Raw genomic sequence first — 23,827 nt, forward strand, 5'->3', positions numbered from 1 at the left:
TGAAAATAATTTCTGCTAACAGGTGAATGAATGATAAGACAGAGTGAACAGCTAAAGGACCATTGCTTTCATCCTTTAGACATGCCTTGTGATAAAATTACAGTTGTCAGAACTTCTTCTGCTTGCTGCTTTTTCTTTGAAGGTGTAATCTGTGATGCTGGTTGTATCTAAAAGAACAAACACAAAGATAAAAAAATAATAATCACAATCACTGAAACAAGTGAGGATTGCCAGATGCAAATAGGTAAAAGAAATTTCATTTAGCTTTAGTTTCTTACTCTTAACTAGATGCTAAAATTTCATGTGGCTTAAATCAAATCTGACTCTGAAGGGAACAAGTTATGTTGTTTTACAGATGCTTTAAGTGAGAGCTCAGAAGCACTGCTACAGATGTAGTAATCCTGTTTTTATCCAGTCACTAGTTCATGTCCAACAAACTGCTTTCTTGAGCACACTTGTTTTGTCTACTATAAGCAAAATAAATTAACTGATCTGGGATAGAAGTAAATAATAATTTTTGCATATTTTGCAGATCTGTAAGGAGACATAGTAGCCCTGTGCATGCATAGTGATTTTCCAGGCATAAGAAGACATAATCATAAGTTAAATAATTTTTAAACCAATGATAGCTTATGACAATATCTGTATGATCCTTCAGATGTTTATTTTTCTGTTTCTCCAATAATCTTTTTTTCTCTAATAATTTTTCCCATTTTTGATTTTTTAAATGCTGAAGACAAAAATCCCAACTTTGTTTATGAAACATTATACATGGAGTGATGGTCCAAGCTGATATTTTCAGTGAAGAATTGAAGGAAGGTAATTCTATCCTATAGTTCATTATTTTCTATAATAAACAAGATAAAGCAAAAGAAAATCCTTGCCTTGGTTACTACAGGTGGCTGTGTCGATTTGCTTTCTGATAATTCAGGCACATTAATAAACTTGGTGTTTTCCAAGTAGTTACAATGCTGTCTTCTCCAGTCTATGCAGTCATACATTAAACAAGCAATGCTTTCAAATAGTTCAGTGCCAAATGCAAGCTACGACAGAAAATCAGATATAAAGGATGAAGCGTGCATACAAATGTGGCATGTAATTTAGCCACATGAGTTATTAGTTCGCTATCCAGCAGATCCACAGTTGTTTAAAAGTTTTCAAACAGAATTGAGATCAACCATAATTTTAAATTTGAAATGCTTTTATACTCATACCAAACCCTCTCTCGAACCACATGCCACACTCAGGTTTCAGTGGCTTTAATGGCCATACTCTTCTTTTTATCCTAAACAAGTAATTGGATATCTCAACCTTAAGTTTTCTAAAATGAAACATGGTGAAGAAACACTACTGTCCTCCAGTTCCATAACTCACAGTAAACATATTAACTGACCCTTAAGAAATATCAGGCATCTGCTTTCTCTACCACTAGCCCTGTTTTATATCACTTCTAAACAAGCACTCAGGTCAGTCATCAGTTATGGAAAACTTGTAGTATTCGTAATATTTGAATATTAGAAGTTCAGTTTGCGAAAACAGTTTTCAGAATTAATATTTGCACATTTTTGTTTTTCTAATTCAATGCTCTTTTATAAAACTTTTCATTAATGTTACAAGAGATCACTAGGGCTAATTGAAAATTTCAGTTAAAGTACTGGAGAGTTTTGCAAGCTCAGCCTTTTTAACAAAATAAGAATTCAGCAGGTTGAGGGAGTTGATTGTTCTCTAGTCTGTGAGGCTCCATCTGTAGTACTGTGTCCAGAAGTGGGACCTCCAGCACAAAAAAGATATGGAGCTGTTGGAGGGGGGTTTAAATGAGGGTCATGAAGATGATTAGAGGGCTGGAGTACCTCTGCTACAAAGAAAGGCTGAAGGAGCTGGGTTTGTTCAGCCTAGAGAAGAGAAGGCTCTGAGAAGATATTAAAGGGTCCTTGCTGTACCAAAAGAGGGCCTATAGAAAAGATGGGTAGGCACTCTTCATCAGAGAGGGTAGTGATAGGACAGGGTGTAATTTTTAAACTAAAATAAGAGGAAATTTAGATTAGATATTAGGAGGAAATTCTTTGCTCAAAGAGTGGCAAAGCACTGCAACAGGTTCCCTGGATCAGTTGTAGATACCTCATCCCTGGAAGTGTTCAAGGCCATGTTGAATCATTACAGAATGGCCTGGGTTGAAAAGAATCACAGTGATCATTTAGTTCCAATGCCATTGCTATGTGCAGGGTCGCCAACCAGCAGGCCAGGCTGCCCAGAGCCACATCCAGCCTGGCCTTGAATGCCTCCAGGGATGGGGCATCCACAGCCTCCTTGGGCAACCTGTTCCAGTGTGTCACCACCCTCTGAGTGAAAAACTTCCTCCTAATATCTGTCTTAATTTAAAATAATTCCCCCTTGAAAGTTGGGTAGGGTCCTGGGCACTGTGATCTACTGGGAAGTGCCTTGACCACATTGGGGGATCGGAAATAGATGGTCTTTAAGGCCTCTTTCAATCTAAACCATTCTATTATTCCATGATTCTAATTTTCCTCATTTCAGGACAGACATGTTTGTCAAAATTTCTGAGTCCAGCCACCAGTTACTATTGAAAAAAAGAAAATATTCCTGAAAGTATTTTCCATTACATGAAATATCTGAAATGTAGATAACTTCCTGCATTTAATGCTCCATTTTTTCAATGCCTATCAATCTGTCACAGGAGTTACTCTCTGATAGCTCTTGGACTTCAGAGATGCAGCAAGATAGTACTCAAAGACTTTCCAGGAATTCCACCAGAACAGATTTACTCTATGATTTCATTACTTGCATTTTCAACATCTATATCTTTAAAGAATTACTTCTTTAGAGCTCATCTGAATTTTGAGATAGAGAAGTATGTGAAATTACAACTACAATCTGCTGGAAAAATTTCAGTGACAGACAATTTTTCTTTTATTTCAGTAAAGATAATTGCTCATAGTATATTTACGGACTCTCAGAAGAGAAGGGGAAAATAGAAATGATTAAAGAACATCTTTCACAAAATTGGCCTCATATGTGAAGATCAGATTAAGAAAATATAATGGTGAATAATGTTATAAAGTAGCAACTCTACACATTTTTACAATTGAGGTGTTTTTAGCGAACGCCTTAGAAACCACGGTGGATTTTGTCAAATTCAGTTTTGATCTCTTTAGGATCAAGGGTACTTCCTAGCTCACCACATTGTTTACATACAGGATTTAATGTACTATAAATAAGTGTTAGGGAGATACATTCTGTCATTTAACTGTAATAATATAGACCACAAATACAGTAGGATAAATCATAGAAAGTTGTTTTATTTTGCTTTAGCACATATTTTTGGACATACTTTACATACTTTAGCTGCCATTATGGACTGGAAAATGCTGGACACTTTACCTTGCTGCATTTGAAATCCTCAGTTCAAAAAAAAATTCTAATTGTTCACCTTGCCTCCCTTTACCAAGTAATAATCCTTACTCAGCAGGTTATGAAAAGTAATAAACCAAAACCATGTTTTGGGTAGGACAACAAGTAGCACAGTATGTGCTAAAACAACAGTTTATAATCAAAAACTTTTTTTTGGCATTTGTTTGAATTTGTTGTCATGTGACTTTTCTGATAAATAGTAAGTAGGCCTGTTGTTAGAAGGAAAAAAACATAATTTTTATGTTATTTCATGCTGACACCTGACTCTCTAATGAGATTCAAACTGGGTCATTGTGAAGATGGAATAAATTTAACACCTCATATTACTTTCAACTTGGCTGTTGTTGCCTACAGTATTAAGAAACTCCAAGTCAGGTGTTTTTATTCAAAGGACTCCTTGTGAAACATGCTTTAGTTCTTTTTCACAGAAGACCAAACTAAAATTCTTGCCATTACTAAAATGAAGCTAAATGTTGCAAACTTCAAAGCTTGCCATATATTGTGAAAGTATTATCTACTGACCAGGATTTCTCTGTCAGACCAATCAGAAGGAAAGGCATTCTCCTTAACTAGGTGATGAAGTCTGGCAACATCAAAGAGTCTTGACCCATGCTTTTCACTGTTCAGAACTGGTTCCAGGTATTTCCAAAATGTTTCCAGGTCTCTGATAGATTCATTTTTCTTTTTTTTTTCTGCTTCTACATCTAAAATTTTAAAGTAATAAATCATGATACAATGTCTCCCTTCTGTAGAAAGCACAAACTGTTATTAATCTTCTGTAAGTACTGTTAGAATATTCCTATTCTTACCATCTCAGAAAAAAATCTGATAACCAACTTTGCATTTAAAAACTTCAGGAAGAAAAAGCCTGAGTGAAACATGGCAGTTAGAAAAACAAAGCAACAAAAAATAAACAAACTCCCAGAATACCAGTAACGTAGGTTTGAAACTTAGGAAATATCAAAATCCCAGGCTGTGTTTTTCCAAAGCTGCCAGCACAAATTTAGAACCAACAGCTCTTCAAGTATAGGATAAGCAATCCTTACTAGCATCATTTTGTTGAAGTGCAAACTGAGATTAGAGGGAGATTAAGGTAATAGACTTGCCAGTAATAATCATGCTGAAGTTGCATGGTTTTTATTTTTATTGTATGGTAATGACTAGTTTTCAAAGGTGCCATCAGGTACAGAGAAAAGGCTCTCTCCCTAAATATCAAACTCTGAAGTCCCAGATCAACTGCACACATTATACCCTTATTTTAAGAGAAATGGGGACATTAAACCTGCAATGACTTGCTTTCATCTGAACTAGCAGGTGCTCAGTACTTCTAAAACCTAGATATGAAGGCCAAATACCACACTTGTACCTTCCCAGCGGCCCTATGGATTTAAACCCAAATAACCCTGTGAGGCCGTGGACTCTTCAAAACATGCTGATCTCTTTAAAGAATTCATAGATATACCTTCCTTCTGTAGCAGCCATCAGAAGTGATGGCCAATTAACTTTAAAACTGTCCTATCATAGAATCACTCATTGGAAAAGACCTTAAAGATCACCAAGTCCAACCATAACCTAACCATACTACCCTAATTCTAACAACCCACGGCTAAATCATGTCCCTGAGCACCACATCCAAATGGTTTTCAAACACATCCATTGATGATGACTCAACCACCTCCCTGTGGAGCCTATTCCAGTGCTTAAGAACCCTCTCTGTAAAGAATTATTTCCTGATATCCAACCTAAACTTATCCTGGTGCAACTTGAGGCCATTTCCCCTCCTCCCATCACCTGTCACCAGTGAGAAGAGACCAACCCCGCTCTCGCTGTCAGCACCTTTCAGGTATTGGAAGAGAGCAATAATGTCTCCGCTCAGCCTCCTTTTTCCCAGACTAAACAGCCCCAGTTCCTTCAGTCTCTCCTTGTAGAACATATTGTCCAAGCCCTTTGCAAGCCTTGTTGCTGTTCTTTGGACCTGCTCCAGCACCTCAATGTCCTTTCTGTACTGAGGTGCCTAAAACTGAACACAGTACTCAAGGTGAGGCCTCACCAGTGCCGAGTACAGGGCAGGATGACTTCCCTAGTCCTGCTCACCACTCCATTCCTGACACAAGCCAGGATGCCATTGGCCTTCTTGGCCACCTGGGCACACTAAACTAAACCATTGAGGTTTACTGAAAAGATACATCAGGATCAGGAAAATACCTTGACTTGAAAAGAAATGGAGGCTATGTTAAGTGCACATGAAGTAGTCTCATCCATGCTTTTCTTATACACTTATCCTTTTTCTATTATTTTCATTCCTTTCCAGTGCTCTTTTCCTGTTATTCTTCTCCTTTTCCTCTTCATTAGCATCAGCTCATGACCACTTCTGGGGACAGAATGCTGGCCTTGATTTTAACTGTTCCATGCTCCTAGCAGCTCACCTTGGACAAAGGAACATCCTTCCTTTTCCCTCTTTTTTCAGGTGCTCATGAAAGATAAGCTCTAATTCTACACGGTATCTCACCAGTAGCAAAGTTCTCCTAACACTCTTTGAACACATATTTTGGCAATATAACAGTATCCAGACTGTTCGGTCCTAGAGTGATCTCTTCATGTTCCTGAACGGAAGTGGAGCGGCTCAGCGATAATTATATTGTATCTAGAAATTCCATTTTAACAACAGAGGAATAATGTTTTACTATCTCTATCCTATAGTTTAATGATAAAACAAACAAGTTTACGATGCTTAGGTCTCCCCTTGCACCAAGGGATGTCAGGATCAATCATCAGATGTTCTACCTTTGAATACTATCTCTCTTCTTCATTCTTATTGAATTAACATGAAGTCATATTACTGAAGTCTTATAGTCATTATACTACTATTACCATATATTACTACCATTACTGAAGTCTTCAGGAATAGAAATGAGACAGTATTTAGTAGTACTCTACATGATTTCAGCATGTAGAAAAACAACAACAAAAATCTGTAACAGTCATATAACAGTGGAATAATAACATCTAGTATATACTAACACATCGCATAGTGATTTTGAACCATCACAGAGTAAACAGAAGTCCAAAAATTACTAGGGTGTGTCAGGTCACACATTTCCAACAGATACACTGAAAAATGAGTTACATTTTGTCAAGCTGGGAGATTGGTCTGAGTTCTGAATGTTAACTCTAAGAGAAGTGGAAGTAATAGTAGTGAAGCTAATAGAGTGTTTAGAGGAACAAAAAACTAACCATATGAAAAGGGTAATGACAATGCTTGACTTCATTCACAAAAGGAAAGCCGTTAGTGGATGTAAACAGATAAGAAAAAAAAAGAACAAGAGAGCTACCTTCCTAATCCAGGATTTATGAGTCTTAATAAAAAGAACAACAGAACCATTATACCACAATTGTATTTAAAAGTTACTATCTTCCTTCCTAAGATACATCTTTATGCGTTACACTGTTTCAAAAGCCATTCAAATAGGACATACTTCAACTCCTGCTCCAAGCCACAAATAAATAAATCCTTGTTGACGTACACTGATCTAATATAATCTTAAAAGTCTCAAAGACTGAAAGATATTCCTGCCCTTCAATGATGGCTCACATTTAGCTCGCTGTCCACCAGGATCCCAAGTCCTTTTCAACAGAGGCACTACTCAGCTATCTTCAGGCAGCTTGTTATTCTGCGATATATTCTTCTTTAGTTTGACCCATGGTCCCAACCTAATAGACAGCTGTGCACTTCCTTGGAAATTACCAAATGTTTCAAGTCTTCTGAGAAACAGATTTTCCTGGATAATGACACACAATGTTATACATCTGATAAAATGTTCTGTGGTGGTTGCTGCACAGAACTGTGATTAAAACACTGCCTCTTTAATCATTGTCCAGCTAAGGCAAGTTTCTGTACTGGCAAACTCTTTGGTTTGGTGACCGAACCAATGGCAATACCATTTTTGCACATGGAAATACAGCTGCCCACAAGTATTATGCATAAACATAAGGCACAGGGATAAGGAGAAAAGTACAGGGATAACAGGGAGAACAGTATATACTTGCATATGAAACATTATTCTTTCTACACAAATGCTGTTCTTAAGACCAAGTTACCTTCAGGTGAAAGTAAAGACTCTTCTTGAAGTCTAGCTGCTTCCAAGTATGCCTGTAATGGCTCATAATTCTCAGAAGAAATCCTGATTACACTTGAAACATTAACTCCAAGCTCAGACATCACTGGCAGTAGCTGAAGGTTGTGGAAACCCAAAATTATAAAGTAATAATGGGCACCGTCATCTGGTTCATCATCTGTTCAAAGCAAAATCAAAAGAGATTAGAGCATGGAATTCAACAGCTAAACAAAATTTTATATATATATAATTTATATATATATTTACATTATATATATATATTTAGTACATAGGGATATTGCAAATTAGGGTCACAGAAGCAGCTCTTCTATAGCCTCACTGGCATAACTGTACATAATATGCTAAAATTTATATGTGTTAGATTGAAGTCTTCAGCAGCAGACCACCTAGAGAAAAACTGTTTGGAGAAGAAACAGTAAAAAAATTACTGGAGAAGTTTATTATAACCACAATGCTGGCTGTAGCAGTAACATTTTCTGCAACTGCTTTTCTCAAAGAAAAACTATTTAGTTCCAGGACATACTCACATGTTCTACTGATAGTTTCAACCCACCTAAAGCTAGCGAGGGAGCACACAGAGTAAGTTACTGTGTCACAGCTGAGAGATAGCATTAGTTGTAGTAATTTTGAAGGATTAGCCACAAGAAGGAGTAATCACTGGCTCCCTGCCCAACATGTTTGTTTTTGCAAGATGGAGTCCCTGTCAAAACTCTCATCATCTGGTAATACCAACTCACACTAGTCCTTATAGTTGGCCAGACTCATCCAAATTCCTTTTAGGGAATGGATGAGAAGTTTCATTAAATGTCTGCTTCCGTAGTAATATACACAACAATATACCAATGTACCAAAGCAAATGATGTCAAGCATCATATCAGATAAGTGCAAATAAACCTTCTAGAAACTTGTCTTTAGTCTAAGTTACTTATTGAGTAATTCCTATTTGTGGCCTATGGAGAAAAACAGGTATTCAGATAGGCATTAGGTCATTTATTTCATCCAGCTTAGTTATTCACTCTAAGATAATGGAATCTCCTGTATCTCTTTGCTGGCTATGGAACACATACAGCTAGAAAAGTCTATCCTGTCCTAACAACAAAACACACTTTTAGAATCTTAATGCTAAATAGAATATGTCTTATGCTCAACAATATAGCTTACTTCTAGGGAACTCTAATTCCCTTCCTGTTAAATCTACTCATTTAGGAAGACTTTTTGTAATGTAAATTCAACCAGTAAGTACTTTCTGACATTCCAACAATCTTTGGAGAGTTTATTTTTTATTCTTGTACTGTCTTCACAAGTGCAAAATACCAAGACAACTTCTCCTTTGCCATGATTTGCAACCATTTCTACCACTATTTTGTAAATATCCTTGGAAGACCATCACAGTTAATAAAAGTATAACAACATGTAGTAGTAGTTCATAACTTAAAGCTACTAATCACACTAAACAAGGTGACTTTTCATGGTGGCTAGTTTAAATTTTTTTTTTTTTAACATTGCCTTATTAGCTGTGGTTAACAAAGGCAGCTAAGTACAGACTTGGGGGAATAAAATCTCTTATTTTACACATACCTCTGATGTTTTCTGCCCAGACAATAGAAATTAAAAAAAAATATTGGCTCTGATGAAACTGTTTCTACAGGGCCTAGGAGAACCACATTAGTACTTTATCAATACTTAGCCATTCAGGCCAGTATATTCTGTACTTATATAAATAAGATGACATGAATTCTCTACATCACTTTAGCTTTGATTCTTACAAGCGTAAGCATTTATTCAAACACTTCTCTTCAAGTCTCTGAAAAACCTTAACTTTATCAAAAGAATATTATTATTGACCAACTTTATCTGAGAAAACAAGGGGTTATGAACAGAAAGGTAATGTTCAAATCCTGTGTGCTTTTGCCAGCTTGACTAAGATTCAGATTTGTTCTAAACATCTGAACCGACAACTGAAGAATGCCATTGACCTCAAAAGAAATGTAGACAAAAGTCTGATGAAAGAGGAACATCTGCATTGGTTCAATGGCTATACATCCAAGATGAGCAACTTCTCTTCCAATGGGAGAGTTCCTGTTTTTTCTGACATAGATAGAATGGACTTTAGTCCAAATTAAATATAACTGTGTTCTAAATGAAGAGCTGTATGTACATTCTCCCATAGTTTTTGTTCCAGTGATATTTGCAACCATGCATGCTATGTATTAAGAACAAAGATTTTCTCAGCAATATTATTGTTTATCTTACAAATCTCATTTCTGAAGTAGATTTTTTCAGGTCTGAGTACCAGCTGCATGTTTTTACAGCAAATATCATATTACCTTTTGTATAGAATTTGGCTTCACCTCCAAACAGTGGTGGACAGCTCTGTGTTACTTCATTAATACAAAGAGAAAGCTGCCTTTGGATACTGACAAATGCATTTAGTTATTCTGAAATCTTTGTGTAAAGATATGTTTTATTTATCCACTTTAGTTTAGTCTTAGACACGTTAAAACATTTTGATGTCAACCTGCCACATATACCTCATCTGTATTTTTCTTAGACATTACCATCTATCGTATTTCTATTCTTCTAAGCAGAGCACAGTGCCCTCTTCAAATCCAAAGTGGCAATGCTTTAACATTGCCAAACATACCTTTCAGCATGGAACAGAAAGGAAGAACTGAATGAGAAGCTAGTTTTAAAAAATTTTCAGCAAGTTTCACAGAAGCTTATCTGCAGTTTTACATACCAATATATTTGTATTCCTCTTCCTTTTCTCCTCGTCGCTTCAATTGGGTATTTTTTTTACCAGTAACTGGCACTGGAGGGGCTGCTTCTGTCTTTTTTCCTTTCCTTTCTTTCTCAGTTGTCTTGGCACTAGGAGGTTTCTCCTTGCCAATAGGTTTGCCTGTTTCTTTCCCCCCATTCTTTTCCTTTTTTTGCTCTTCTTCAGCCTGACAAGATAAAGAAACTAAGTTGTCATTGTTGCCTTTGTGAAGAACAAAGGGCAGAGTGCTGTAAAATCAATTTATTTATTTGAATACTTTTCCTTTTTAGTGTTATAATGTTATAGTGAAGATGTCTTGAATGCTGTTTTATTCTTCTTAAACACATCATTTAGTTTATTACATTCTCAATGAATTATAGCATTAAGACTTCACATTAATAACAGGGATAATGGTAGAAAGGTGAGTGAAGAATCACTGTCCTTCAGTTACTGCCACTACAGTACTTGCAGTCAGAAACCTCCTCTGGAGGGAAATCAGACCAAAATTCAAATTCTGTTAAGTCTTAAGCATCTCTGTTAACACTTGAATAAGGTGTAAAATAGTACCAGCACTACTTTGTCTTTGATGTAAATATCTGTCTACTATAAACAACAACCAACAGCCTTGTGCTCATTTCACTCAGGATATTACTTAGCCATTCTCATTACTTTCAAACAAAACCCCCAACATTTAAATTTACTCAGTAATTTAAGAGTAAAGAATGAAAAAAAGATGGTGATAGTGACCCAAAGTCTCACATTATACACCTAAGGAGCTCAGATCATATAAAAAATTTAAATAATCCAAATACATTAAGGTAAAGGGAGGTGCTGTAAGAGCAAGAAAAACACCATATTTCTATCCAGCATCATGACTATGAACTAACTACGTAAGAATAAAATTTCAGTTTTATAAAGTTTTTTAAATACACTAAAAAGATACTAATTTTAATTACTGCTAGCATTCCTTTCGTGTCACTTTAATTGCTATTAAATCAATGAAAAAATATTTCCATGCAAATTAGATAGGTCAATTTATTCTACACAATTGTCTTTCCCACACTCAGCTGGTCAACCAGGCTTTCCAGCTGCAGCAATTGTGTTTAGCTCAATCCAAAATCAGAGCTGAAAATCTTTTCCTTCCTTTCCTTCATTAACATTCCCTTTTTGTATCACTTAGGAATGTCTTCAATGATTCTTAAAATTGTTTGTGCTGTGGTGATTCTGATCTTATTTACTTTCAGATTTTCTCCACTTTAGACATTTCAACTGGAAGGTTTTGATATTATGACTTTGAATTCTAAGCTGATTAACACATCAAAACAGAGGATACAATCATCAGACAACAGTGCTACAATAAGCTTTGTTTATTGCACTTGAATAATTTTATGTAATTGAGCCTCAAGAAAGCGGAAATATATATTAGAATTTGTCAAGATTCCCACAAAGAGCACTAGTTGTCCTTGGTACTTCAGAAAGTAAAAGCCTGTTTTGAGGATCTTTTCCCTTTCCTCTCAATGTCACAGTGATTCTGTGCAAGCCTGCTGAAATTCCTGCTATAGAAGTTAAGCAGGCTGACTAAGGCAGTCTTGGGGCTAGTAGTGACAGCCCTAAAAAATATGTGGAAGTCAGTTCAGGGAACACCAGAAAAGGACAATGATAATACATAGTTTCCAGCTCTATCATCTCTCAGTCCTAAGACTGAGATACTGCATTAGTACTTTTTACTCAAGCAAAGAGTTCTATTCTTTCCCTTATCTCAAGTACATTTGAATAACTGGGAGCTTCTTCCAAAAACCTAAATAAATTTGTTTACATTTTTTTCTAATGATGTTTACAGGAAGTTAAGCATGAGGAGATAGCTGAATTTATGCAAATAGTTCCTGAATTAGCTTCGTAAAGTTAATTAAGAAATCTCCCTAAAGCATACTGTAGTACCTTTTCAGTGTCCCTTCTCTGAAGATCCCTCTGTTTAATGCAAAGCAGTTGAAATTTCAATAGCTTTCCAGTTAGTGTAACAGGAATTTCTTCTCCACTATCCAAAATGGCTTTGGCTACTTCTACTACCTGCAGAGAAAAAATAAAAATAACTATTACTTGTATGGTTTTAATATTGCATTTGACTTATTTTGCATGCAGAAATGATGGGGTGTTACTTCACATTGTACAGTGTGTGGCTCAAAGGCTCAAAATGGCCACACGTTCCAAAAAAACAACAAATTCATATGATACATAGCTATTCTTTATTTCCAAAAACCTCAAATGAAGTTATAAATGCTATAAAATAGCAGATGGGAGAAAACTTCCATGATTTATTTAAGGGTCAACAGATACACAGTTTTCACTGTAAATTACATATATTTTTTAAAAACAAAGAAGCAACATTAGGCAATCACTTATTATAAACTAAAATGTATTTAACAGACACCAAATCAGAGGGTGTTATTTTGAATGCTATTTACAAAGTGACTAGCATCTGAGGCATTGAATGAAAGATATAAACTTCTTGAAGGGAATTTGAGAGGGTCTGTACCGGTGAAAATATATCTCCTCCCTGTATATTGCTGATTCTGTTGGTATGCAGCCTAATTGGGGTGAAATAAGGCTATTGAGTTTTCTTAGGGTGATGACAGCAGCGGGAACATACGGCTGCATTGTCCAGATGTGTGGCATTGACAGGCTGTTTTATGACTATGTTTTTTACAGCTTGTTTCCACTAAATTTTGTACAACACACTAACATCTGGGCTGTTTTCCTTGGAGCCTCATAACCACTTTATTTACTGCGAAAAAAATAAAATAACATAAAAATATCATAAAAAGTTGTTATACGTTTCTTTTCACTCGTGTTGTCTCCGTAATAAAGTTCACCTATGTAGGAAGCGCCGTTGAGGAATAATATAACCATAATATTTTCCTACTTTTGTTTTTAAGCAGCCATCAGCATTATTTATAACCATGAGCTGAATTAGGTGTTACTCAAATGTTCTGACATGTTTCTCTTTTCCCCTCTTGGAGCAATTACAGTTGGGCACATATGGTGTCAATTTTGCTTGCTAACATTCAGACAATGAAGGTGCACACTGCATCTCATTGAACTGTGTCTTGTCTAATACAAACAACACCATTAGCTTTGAGCTTTCAGTTTCTCACCCAGCTTAGAAGTTTTCACTTCTCAAGTAAAACCTGGGTAAGTATAACCATTAAAAATGCTTGTTTGAATAAAACAAAGCCAGAATGGAATTCAGACTATTATAGGCCAAATGACTGTTTCATACAAATGAAAACGAAAAGGAAGAAGAAAATCTGGTATAACTTAGATTTTTCTGGATCACGTAAGAGGGAAACAATACAAAATATTTGTATTTATAACCTCTCACCACCAAATACTCCTCCCACTTCAACACTAATACATCTGATAATCTCCTTAGAGCACATCTAAGAAAATGGTAAAGCTCAGTTTTGTTTTACATCTTTTGCAGTCTGAGTAAGAATAGTTACTGGTCACTATCTCAACAAACCAACCATAGAAGGCTTCTGGAAAGATTCCTAGTGACTTCAGAGTCCTGGCAGAAAACCAATGACATGTTAAGAGCAGACTTAAAAAAATTCACAGACTCTAGTCACCCTAAAAGCTTCAAGCCATTCCAACAAAAAAGTGTAATTTAGAGCTAGCTAGAGAAAATCAAAGCTCTGAAAGGAATACAATTTGCTAGAAATATCAGATTAATTTCTCTTAGATAAAAAAATTCTCATACTTTTTTTTTTTCATAAATGGTGTTAACAGCTTATGCAAAAACATGTTTCTTAACTGCCTAATCTAGATGAGATGCACATTTCTTGATGCACAATAGAGAGGAAATGAAGGGATTCTGGAAGGATTCCTAAAAAGTATATATAGTAACCCAGTTTGATGGCAGTTGCTGATTTATTGTTCATGGAAGAAGGAAGGAATGCACAGACTCTTACAATCCATTCCTCCTGAGAAGCTCAAAGCACTTTATCAGTTAGATGCAATGCATCATGACTTTTCCTATTCTGTAGACAGATAATGCAGAAATTAAGAGACATGTCCAGTTCATTATAGAGTTTAGACAACTCTAACAAGTTCCAACAATTAGGAATGGCAATTTTTGTATTAAGTGTTAGAAAGGTATAGACCAAACTCTCTTTCACAGGAGTACATTTTACTACTGTGGAGTGAGGTCACACAAATAAGATGAATAAAATAAGCATCCAACATTTGGCAATAAAAAGAAAGTAATCAGTTTTTCATACAGCAATGTGAAATCTGCAACAAGCCTAAGGAAATAAAAAACAATCCTTCATCACAGCTAGTTTAAAGATAGAACATAAATCAATTCACACAGAGTAGATAAAATAATTTATTACACGCATGCACGTTTTCTTTATTTGTGGCCCTGTGAATTATTCAGGCACCTGGCATAAACAACTAAGAATCCACAGAGCCTCAGTAACAAAAAGCTGAATACAAAGACTTGGTAAGAGTACAGAAAGAATCTTTTGGGGGTACTGTGAGGTGGATTCATTTCAGATTGACTATACTTTATCCTGCCAATGATGACCTTCTCCTTATGTAAGAAACCATGGAAACTTGGACAGACAAATTCAGTTAGGTAGAGCCTCTTTTCCTTTAAAGGAAAAGGAAACTTAGCATTCCTCACACAGCAGGGGTCACTTTTGTGAAGTGCAGAAAGGCTGCAGTGATGCAGTATTTGATCTCACATAGTGGCAGTATGAACCATGCAGAGACTTAGCTGCCTGGTGCAAAGGGCATGCATTTCAAGCCACTCAAACATTTCATGAGTGCTTGTAGGCGATACTATACCACTGGCATATGCTGATGTTGTTGAGACTGGAGGCAGGTTTTAAATGTTTAGGAAACATTTAAATTCTGAGCCTTCATCTTTTTTTTATTTGCCTCCTTTTTAGGATAGCCTTTTCAGCTCCACTGTGGCTGCTACAGCATAATCAGAAAAGCACTTGAATTACCAATTTTCACAGCTTTGTCATTACATCCAAGATAAACTTGCTAGAGCCCCATCTTTCCTCCTTCTTGAAACTAAGCAATTAAAGCCATCACATATATGTCAGACTCACACACATAATGGTTCCTACCAGAAACAATGGTTCCTTCACAGTACAAATCCCTTTCTAGCAGATGCAGTGCGAGTCAGTTTGAAGCTGGTAAGCTACCTTTAACAGAAGAGTCAAGAGGCTATGTGGATTACATATACCAGTGAAGACACTTTTTACTGTTCAAACATGTATTTTTTGAGCAAGCTAATGAAAGAAGGAAAAATAAGCAATCTTCACTTACAACAATCTGCCATCAGATTAGCGTGGTGCTGTGTTGTGAGAATCCTTTGTAATAAGCTTTCAAGCCAGACTATGGAATGAAAGCTGCATGCTATCCTGAAAAACTTCTGTCCAAAGAAGACACGTCTGTGCACAGTATAAATATTTCTGAATCTGTTGATATTCATTTCATTCAGTATCTGGTGATAACAGCATACTGTAACATCATTTTGAAAGAATACCAGGAGGGCCTTGAGCTGACAAAAAATTTTTTTGAGACTGCACCTGCAGTTTATCGAAAGGTAATTCAGCCTATACTGTCAGACCATTCCCCTTGTTTCATTTTTGCCTCTCAGAAAGTCTTCCCAATTACGATGTCAAAAGATTACTTTTTTATTCACCGTCCTTCACTGGTGAGTTAATGACTCACAATTCAAAGTGAGCTCAAGGATCACCTAAATCAGTACATCAAGTGTGTATCTGAAAAGAGCTCCATACAGAGCTTATGTATCCATCAGGTAGACTGAATAACTTACACCAAATCAATGAATCACCTTCATTAATCAGTAAAGACACTACCAACATGTATTCCAGAGAATTTTAAGAACTAATAAAAGCAAATTTGAAGTCTTTTTCTTTCTCTCAGTATCCCTCCATACCTAAGCCCTAGTTTTCACACAAACCTACTTAATTAAGACTAGTATACTTTCACTTTAGATCAATATTGAGCAAATATGTATGCTATTCATGTATTAAATATCTGCCTTTCTATTGTGGGATGTGCTTCCCAAAACAGCAGCAATGGCTGTTCATGCCCTATTAAAATATGTTGAGTGAGTCCCTTTTTGCCAAATCACAATACAATCTAATCTGGTGAGAAGAAACCTAGCTAGAAAAATATATCATAAGAAGGTCTGTGCTTTAAATCTCTCTCTACAGTCAATGCGCAACCTGAGGGGATCACAGAATCACAAAACAGCTTGGGCTGGAAGAACACCTAGCTCCAACCCCATGTCATGGGCAGGAACATCTCCCATCAGATCAGGCTGCCCAAGGCTCCATTCAACCTGGGCTTGAACACCTCCAGGGATAGGACATCCACAGTTTCTCTGGGCAGTCTGTATTAGCACCTTCTGAGTAAAAAATTTCTTCCATATATTTAATCTAAATCTACCCTCTTTCACTTTAATGACATTCCCTCTTGTCTTGTCACTACACTCACTGATAAGGAGTCCTTAGCCAACTTTCCTGCAGGCCTGCTTTAACTATCAAAAAGACCACAAGGTTTCCTTGGAGTCCCTTCTTCTCCAGGCTGAACAAGCCCAGTTTCCTCTGTCTTTCTTCACAGGAGATGTGCTGCAGCCCTCTCCGTGGCCTCTTCTGGACCCTCTCCAACAGCTCCACGTCTTTCTTGCACTGGGGGTCCCAGGTCTGGACGCAGTACTGCAGATGGAGCCTCATAAGAGCAGAGTAGAGGCGGACAATCACCTCCCTCTCACTGCCTTCCACCCCTCTTTTGATGTAGCCCAGGATACAGTTGGCCTGCCAGGCTGCAAGCACACGGTGTTTGCTTGTGTCAAGCTTTTCACCCACCACTACCCCCAAGTCCTTTTCCACATGATATCTCCACAGGTTTAATTTAAGCAGTACAGGAGAACTTTCTAAGACACATACGTACAGAGCATGTATGTCTTACTATTACAAGCAGGCAATGTTTAAAGGAAATACAAACAATTGAATAACACAAATTAAATAAAAAAGAGAAAAAATACATTACATAAAAATTAGGATGACTTTTAACTTTGGATTTATTAAAGATCTCATACAACAGCTCTAACCATCTATGATATATACTTCCAACGCCTTCCTGGTCACCTAACTGCTACCAAACCTAACTGCTCTAAGGAATTAAAAAATATAATGTGAATATCCAGTGACCAAAAGGATTAATCATCAGCATTGATATCTCAGCAAAGATGAACTTTATGGAAAGCAAAGATTCTCTCATCCCTTAATACCTGTTCAATTTTAACACTCTAACTGGGGAGAAATGGCATTTAAGTAATTCCTGAGGAACAACGAAAGAAATCAAAGCTCTCCAAATAGAAAAGATATACCAGTCTGCTGTGATATGTTTTCAGAAGAAGAGATATACTGCTATGATCAAATCTTGAAACATATACATTTCAGTGGTATAAATGTGCTCAACAAATCTTGTTGAGGAGCAGAATATTTTGTGTTTCTGAGAAACACATTCTTTCTAGTAACTTCAGCCAAATGTATTCACACAGTGAACTTCACAAAGCTGAAGTCATGTTTCTCTGATACTGTATCTGGCAAGGGAGAGAAATAAGACGAGTTATCCCAATAATAATATATTATATATTATTATATATATAATAATATAATAATAATACCTGTTATCCCAAAAAGACGAGGAACAAAAAGATTTAAGAAGTGAAGTTGTCTCATCAATCCCTGTGCTGGCAGAACTTGCCTAGTTGCCAGTTTCCTATGAAACCTAACAACCTGTGAGACAGAAAGTCCCAATGGCCTTATGGACTTGGCACCACAAAACTCCTCAGCAGCACTTTTCCACGGTGGTCCATATTTGCAATGGGACTTAAGCACTTCTTTTTTTCCTTCAATGACATCGGATTCCGTGGTTATTTATTCTACTTGAGAAATATGACTCTTAGTTAACCCCTTATAGACACCTGATATTGTGAAGGCAACAAAACAAGAACAGCACTTCCTTTTCCAGAGGGTCTACCAGTTCCAAGATCGCTACAGACATCACTGCTATTTGCTTAGTTACACACATATTTCAACAAAACCTGCATGGAAACACAAAAAAATTTTATACCAAGTTGCATGCATGTTGGAAACAACTATTTACCTTGTAGGTTATTGGCAACAGGTGAGCTGAAAACCACTGAGAAGCTAGTACTCACAGCTGGACCAAAAGTTCCCTCCCCTTCCCTGGCCCTAGCACCTCTGTAAAAGGCATCTTCATTTAATGAAAACTCCCAATAATCTCTTGAGCATGTATACCTATACTGTGTAAAGACAAAGTGCACCTGCAATAAAATTCTGTTAACTCTCATTCACACAATTGCACTTGATAAAGGCTGACCTGAGAACAGTTCTATTCTATTATAATATTTAAGATTGCGGTATTTGTACTGGCCTTCAAAATTAAAATTAAACTCTTCTGAGCAGTCAGCATGACTTTTGAAGCGATTTTTACTATCAAGCATTCTCAACACGACAATGACACACACGTGTGAAGAGTTCTGATTCTTGAACTATTCGATTTTACAATCACTTTTTGATGTAATTTTTCTTCCACAGTGGAAAGAAAACAAAATCTAACTTTCACTACAAAATAAATTCTAATCACATCATCTTTTGACTTTGAAGACTAGATTTTAGATTGACTATCTCTACTTTCGAGAAAGCCTAGTCTTGATCTTAACCTTTCTGATGGTGTTTTGTCAAGACATACACTTCCACAAAAACAATTCACCTTTGATCATATGTTTCTACAAGAAACCAAAAGGAATCCCTAACAATATTCCTTACTTGTGTTATTTCTGAAATTTGTTTCTTCAGTAACACATATCCTGGCTACTAATCAATCTTTGCTCTCCTCCAGCTGCCACAAAACTCACAAGAGCTTATGCCTTCTTGGGTAAAAATACTCCTAGTAGCAAGTATGTCTGCAACATTAGGAGTTTTGTTTCCACATTGAGTTATTAATCTGATGTAAAATCCAAGTTAAAAAGCATTGCATATATCAACTTTATGCAGCAAGAATTAAGCACAAGAAATATATAATGTTACAGACGTATACTCTAGGCCATTAGATTGCAAAAATACTTATGGTAGTAGGGTAGAAAACTGTACAGATAAAAGGGGGATGTGGAATCATGAATGCAATTAGGGACAAGAATCTAATGGATGACAAAAGAGTTCATGGGAAGAATCACTACAGAGGACAGTGAGAATTGTTATAGGAGCAGGGGTCACTGGGCTAAAGATGTTGATTTTCATTTCTACTCTTTCAAAAGCAAGATGTCTGATATATGAAGCTACTTCATTCAGGAAAGTATGATAAGAGAGATTCATATCACTTTTTCAACAAAGGTATGGTACCATTAGCCACATTACATTAAACAAACAAACAAACACAACACGATAAAACCAGTAGCTCAGTTTTTCTACACTATAAATGTACTGATCCTTTTGGCAATATAGATTCATACCCTTCTTCCTAGTTCCTTTTTTTTTTTTCTTTTTTTTTTTTTCCCCTCCTTTCTTCAGTGAAAGTATTGTTAGAGACATCGCAGAAAAAAGGGACATCATGGAAAAAACATAGAAAGGCATGAGGTATTTAGGACCTACTGAAGAAAGGACACAAAAATTGTTTTGAATTCTTCAATGCAATTCATGCCATTGAGGTGAGGGAGTATTAGAATAAGACAGCTTTGACTATTTATGCACATCAGCACACACATACATATATGCATGCATGCAAACATTCATAATACAAGAATAGCACCTATGCCAGGAACTACATGCTGTTTTCCCTTCCGAAGTGGATCTCTTCTTTATTGTGGACACTGCGGTATCGCCGAAAAATAATACTTACTTCAAATAATCTTACAGGCAGCAACTCTTACCACATAAATCTATATTCCACAAACTCCAAGCAAAAAAATAATCCACAGAAATGCCTGAAATAAGACTGGTTTAAGTCTATCACTTTCTGCCAAAATTCATTCAGTTTGCTCTCCATTTCAGCTTTTTCAATTGTTACTGTCCTACAGTAGACCTTTATATTTCAGGTAACATATCCTGAGTTAGAAGCGATAGGATGGGAATCTGCTTCACTTACACCTCAAAACTCAAAGGATACTTCCGATCCTGCTGTTATTAAGGCAAGAAGTACTGTTAACATTACACAAACTCCCAAGGATTCTGACAGCACAGACTTGGGGAAAAAAAGAACAACAAAAAAACCCCAACCATTAAACAAAAAACAAGTGCCCTATAAACAATTTTAAAGCAAGGTGAGATTCTGTTTCTAATCAATAACCTTCTAGTCCTCAAAAATGAGCTGTACAAAACATGCACTAATTAAGATTTACGTGCAAACATTCAATTTAACTGGATTTTGACAGGAAAACTGTGCATACTATGCATATCAGTAGAAGGTTTGATTTGGGGGTCTCTTTGGGTTGTTTTGTGAAACTGCACAACTAGGTAGATACCCCTATATGCCTGTCTATGTCCGTCAATGTGAGCTAACTGTTATGTATCTTCACTCGAACAACAAAACTGGCACATTCTCTGCTTATATCAGTCCTGAAGTGTGAGGTATCTGAGTTGATACTTTTACTGTAAGCAACAAGGTACACTCTCCCGTGCCCCTCCCTCTCATGGCCACGTCCATTATTCAGCTGTTTTTTTGCAGCAACCCTGTTATCTACTTGCAGTCTTCTCACATTTAGGGACTGCATGAGGTTCCAACTTCTCTTAAAATCTTTTCTTACCAGGGTACTACTCTCCAGCTCCAGCTTATTCCCTTCCGTGTATGTGGCAAGAATCCTTCTCAAGATTTCCTGAGTAACGTAAGGACAACATTCCAAACCCTGCCTTTATGAGTATGACAAAGCTGGAAAACAAATGCTGTAAGGAAAAAAAAAAAAATCTTTCCATACCTATAGGCCTTGAACTCAATCTCACTAGAATTTTCCAGAAAAAAATAATTAAAAATAGTGTGATGAACAAAGCCAGTATGGAAAATGTAGGCTTGAAAAGATTTTCAAAAATTGGCATATGGAAACTGAAACACAGTCCCATATTTTGTAGTGGTAAAGCATCGTAATTACATATAACGTTACCCATCCTAACAGAAAACTTACAACACAAACAGGTACATAAACAATAGAAGATACGTACCTCGCATACATAATACATATATTTTATTCAAAATAGAGCTTTAGGTCTTGTCTGTTAGAAAATCTGTATAGGATAAATAAACCTGATTCAATATGAAATCCGTTATTATTTTACAGGAAATGTAATGTTTTTCTTTCCATTAAAAAAAAAAAAAGCCATCTTTGAGATAATTAGCCTAACATCATTTAATTAAGTGCTGGAAATAGCAATAAATTACAAATCAGGGCTCCTACTCCTCCTCAAGTCATTTCAGAGGAAGAAAAGCAGTTAGACACTAAATTCGTCTGGATTTGGAAATCTTTTAGCTATACATCCATAAGCCCTGCTATTATCCTGTTCAATTTCTACAGTAAGTTATATGAAATCAAACACACTAAGATGTTAAAAGCCCTGAAAGGAAATAATTTAGAATAGATAAAAGGAATTGCTTTGCTATGATATATATCTAGCTTGCAGTACACCAACACAACAGTTTGTTAATGTTTCTTGACTTAGAGCAGGCACTGCAGACTGCTACATTGGAACTTATTACAACACCCAACATTTGAGTAGACACAATTTGCAGGGTAACAGTGTTGCTGTTAATACCATTAACAGCCACATTAATATGCATCAGTCATCAGTCTGAAATTCACTCACATGCATACTTTACACATACAAAGATCATTAATGGTTTAGTAATTTAATTTACTGTATCACTAGAAATGAATATGCACCTGTGGAATGTACATATTCCTCAAGTGGGTTGAATCCCACAACAGAGAAGAACTGTGTGCAGCAGGGTCAGAAACGCTCCTCTCTAAAGAGCATTTCATAGCTCTGTTCTGTGCTAGCCTCATACTTGTTCATTCCTATTGCAGCAAAAGCTTTGAATGCACAGACTGTACGTGAATTTGAAGCACACACTCAGGAGCAAATTTCTGCCCAGAGAGGCAGGATCCTAATGCTTGTGGCAACATGATCAATCTTCTAATTTGCTACAGCCAGAAAGGAAACTGAGTCCAAGCAAAAGGTCAGAACAGGCATTTTATATTCTCTGTTAAAGGAAGGGAGGAAAAAAATGTCTTTGAGGAATAAAGTAAGTAGCTAATGAGACACAGAACTGACAGCTGGAATTTAATAAGTATCCACTTCACAAGGAAAATTGCTCTTAGTAATTAAATACAGGTATCATACAAAGCTTCTGCTTAGAACCAGACTTCAAAATCTTTCCGTCAGTAGGACTGAAAGGGTTTTACATCCCAGGTAATATAAGGGTGGGTTTGCCTGGGAGGCTGGTCCTAAACAAAGAGGGTTAATTGCATAAAATTCACAGTCATGTCAGTGGTAAATAATTCCAAAGGGACTTGTTCAGATAGTAGTCTGGCATTACCGAAAAACAGACTGCAACTAAAAAGACCTGTTATAAAGTCCACCAAAACCCGAGACATATAAAAACTTTATTAGTCATTTCAGAACTAAAATGCAAACAAGATCTTTTTAGAGGGATCCAAAATTCTTAATGTTCCAGGTCTGTAGGGCCATAAAACACTACCTGAGAAAATTTTAAACAATCTTCTAATTAATTACAGAATTTTATAGCCTCTCACAAGCTGTACGTAAAACATTAACAAGGTAGGGAGAAGGAAGTCCTCTTTGTACTAAGCATGACTCCCAACCCCACTGACATACCCCACTTGACGAATCAGGTTAGAATTTAACATCAAACTGAGATTATAATGGATACTAGCACACAGAGCTGGTGTTTCGTTTATGGGCTTGCACGCCAATAAATGAAGGTATAAGTCTCTAAATAACTGTAAGCATCTGGAAGAGCAGAGTCTATTTTTCTGTAATTTTTACCATCAAAATAAGACCTCATAACATATTCTTAATAAAACTAATATCTCTAAAAAATATCTTGATTCTCACCTAATTAGTAGTCCAACAGAAATATGTTGGTATCAGAGAAAGAAAGCAGTCAAGTATCTAAACTAAGATGAGTGATCATACCAGACATAGTCAGTAGAAATGCATTTACTCTGGTATGTATGATATAATTACACAGCTGTAATTACCTCAACATAAGAGCACTGACTTTGCAATATACGTTTTAACTTACCTCATAGAACATAGGCACATCCTTAACCTTTTTCCCCTTCTGACTTCCAGATTCTGCAATCTGCAAGGAAATAAAGCATTCTGCTGTGATCAGATTTTAATTTTAAACAAATTATTTT

The 23,827-nt window shown here is 36.4% G+C and overlaps 1 protein-coding gene across 1 annotated transcript in view; it reads right to left on the bottom strand.

The window, feature by feature from the left end:
- Positions 1-23,827, bottom strand: part of SPAG17 (sperm associated antigen 17) — a gene marked incomplete at both ends in the record, with an annotated part of 89,474 nt that overhangs the window by 57,895 nt on the left and 7,752 nt on the right. Inside the window, 7 exons of the mRNA XM_079549996.1 lie at positions 86-167; positions 885-1,043; positions 3,952-4,133; positions 7,528-7,722; positions 10,306-10,510; positions 12,262-12,390; positions 23,710-23,769. Of these exons, the coding sequence (XP_079406122.1) occupies positions 86-167; positions 885-1,043; positions 3,952-4,133; positions 7,528-7,722; positions 10,306-10,510; positions 12,262-12,390; positions 23,710-23,769 (1,012 nt within the window). The remainder of the gene's footprint in view (positions 1-85; positions 168-884; positions 1,044-3,951; positions 4,134-7,527; positions 7,723-10,305; positions 10,511-12,261; positions 12,391-23,709; positions 23,770-23,827) is intronic.

Source organism: Tetrao urogallus (assembly GCF_951394365.1).
Source record: "Tetrao urogallus genome assembly, chromosome: 1".
Taxonomy (NCBI): domain Eukaryota; kingdom Metazoa; phylum Chordata; class Aves; order Galliformes; family Phasianidae; genus Tetrao; species Tetrao urogallus.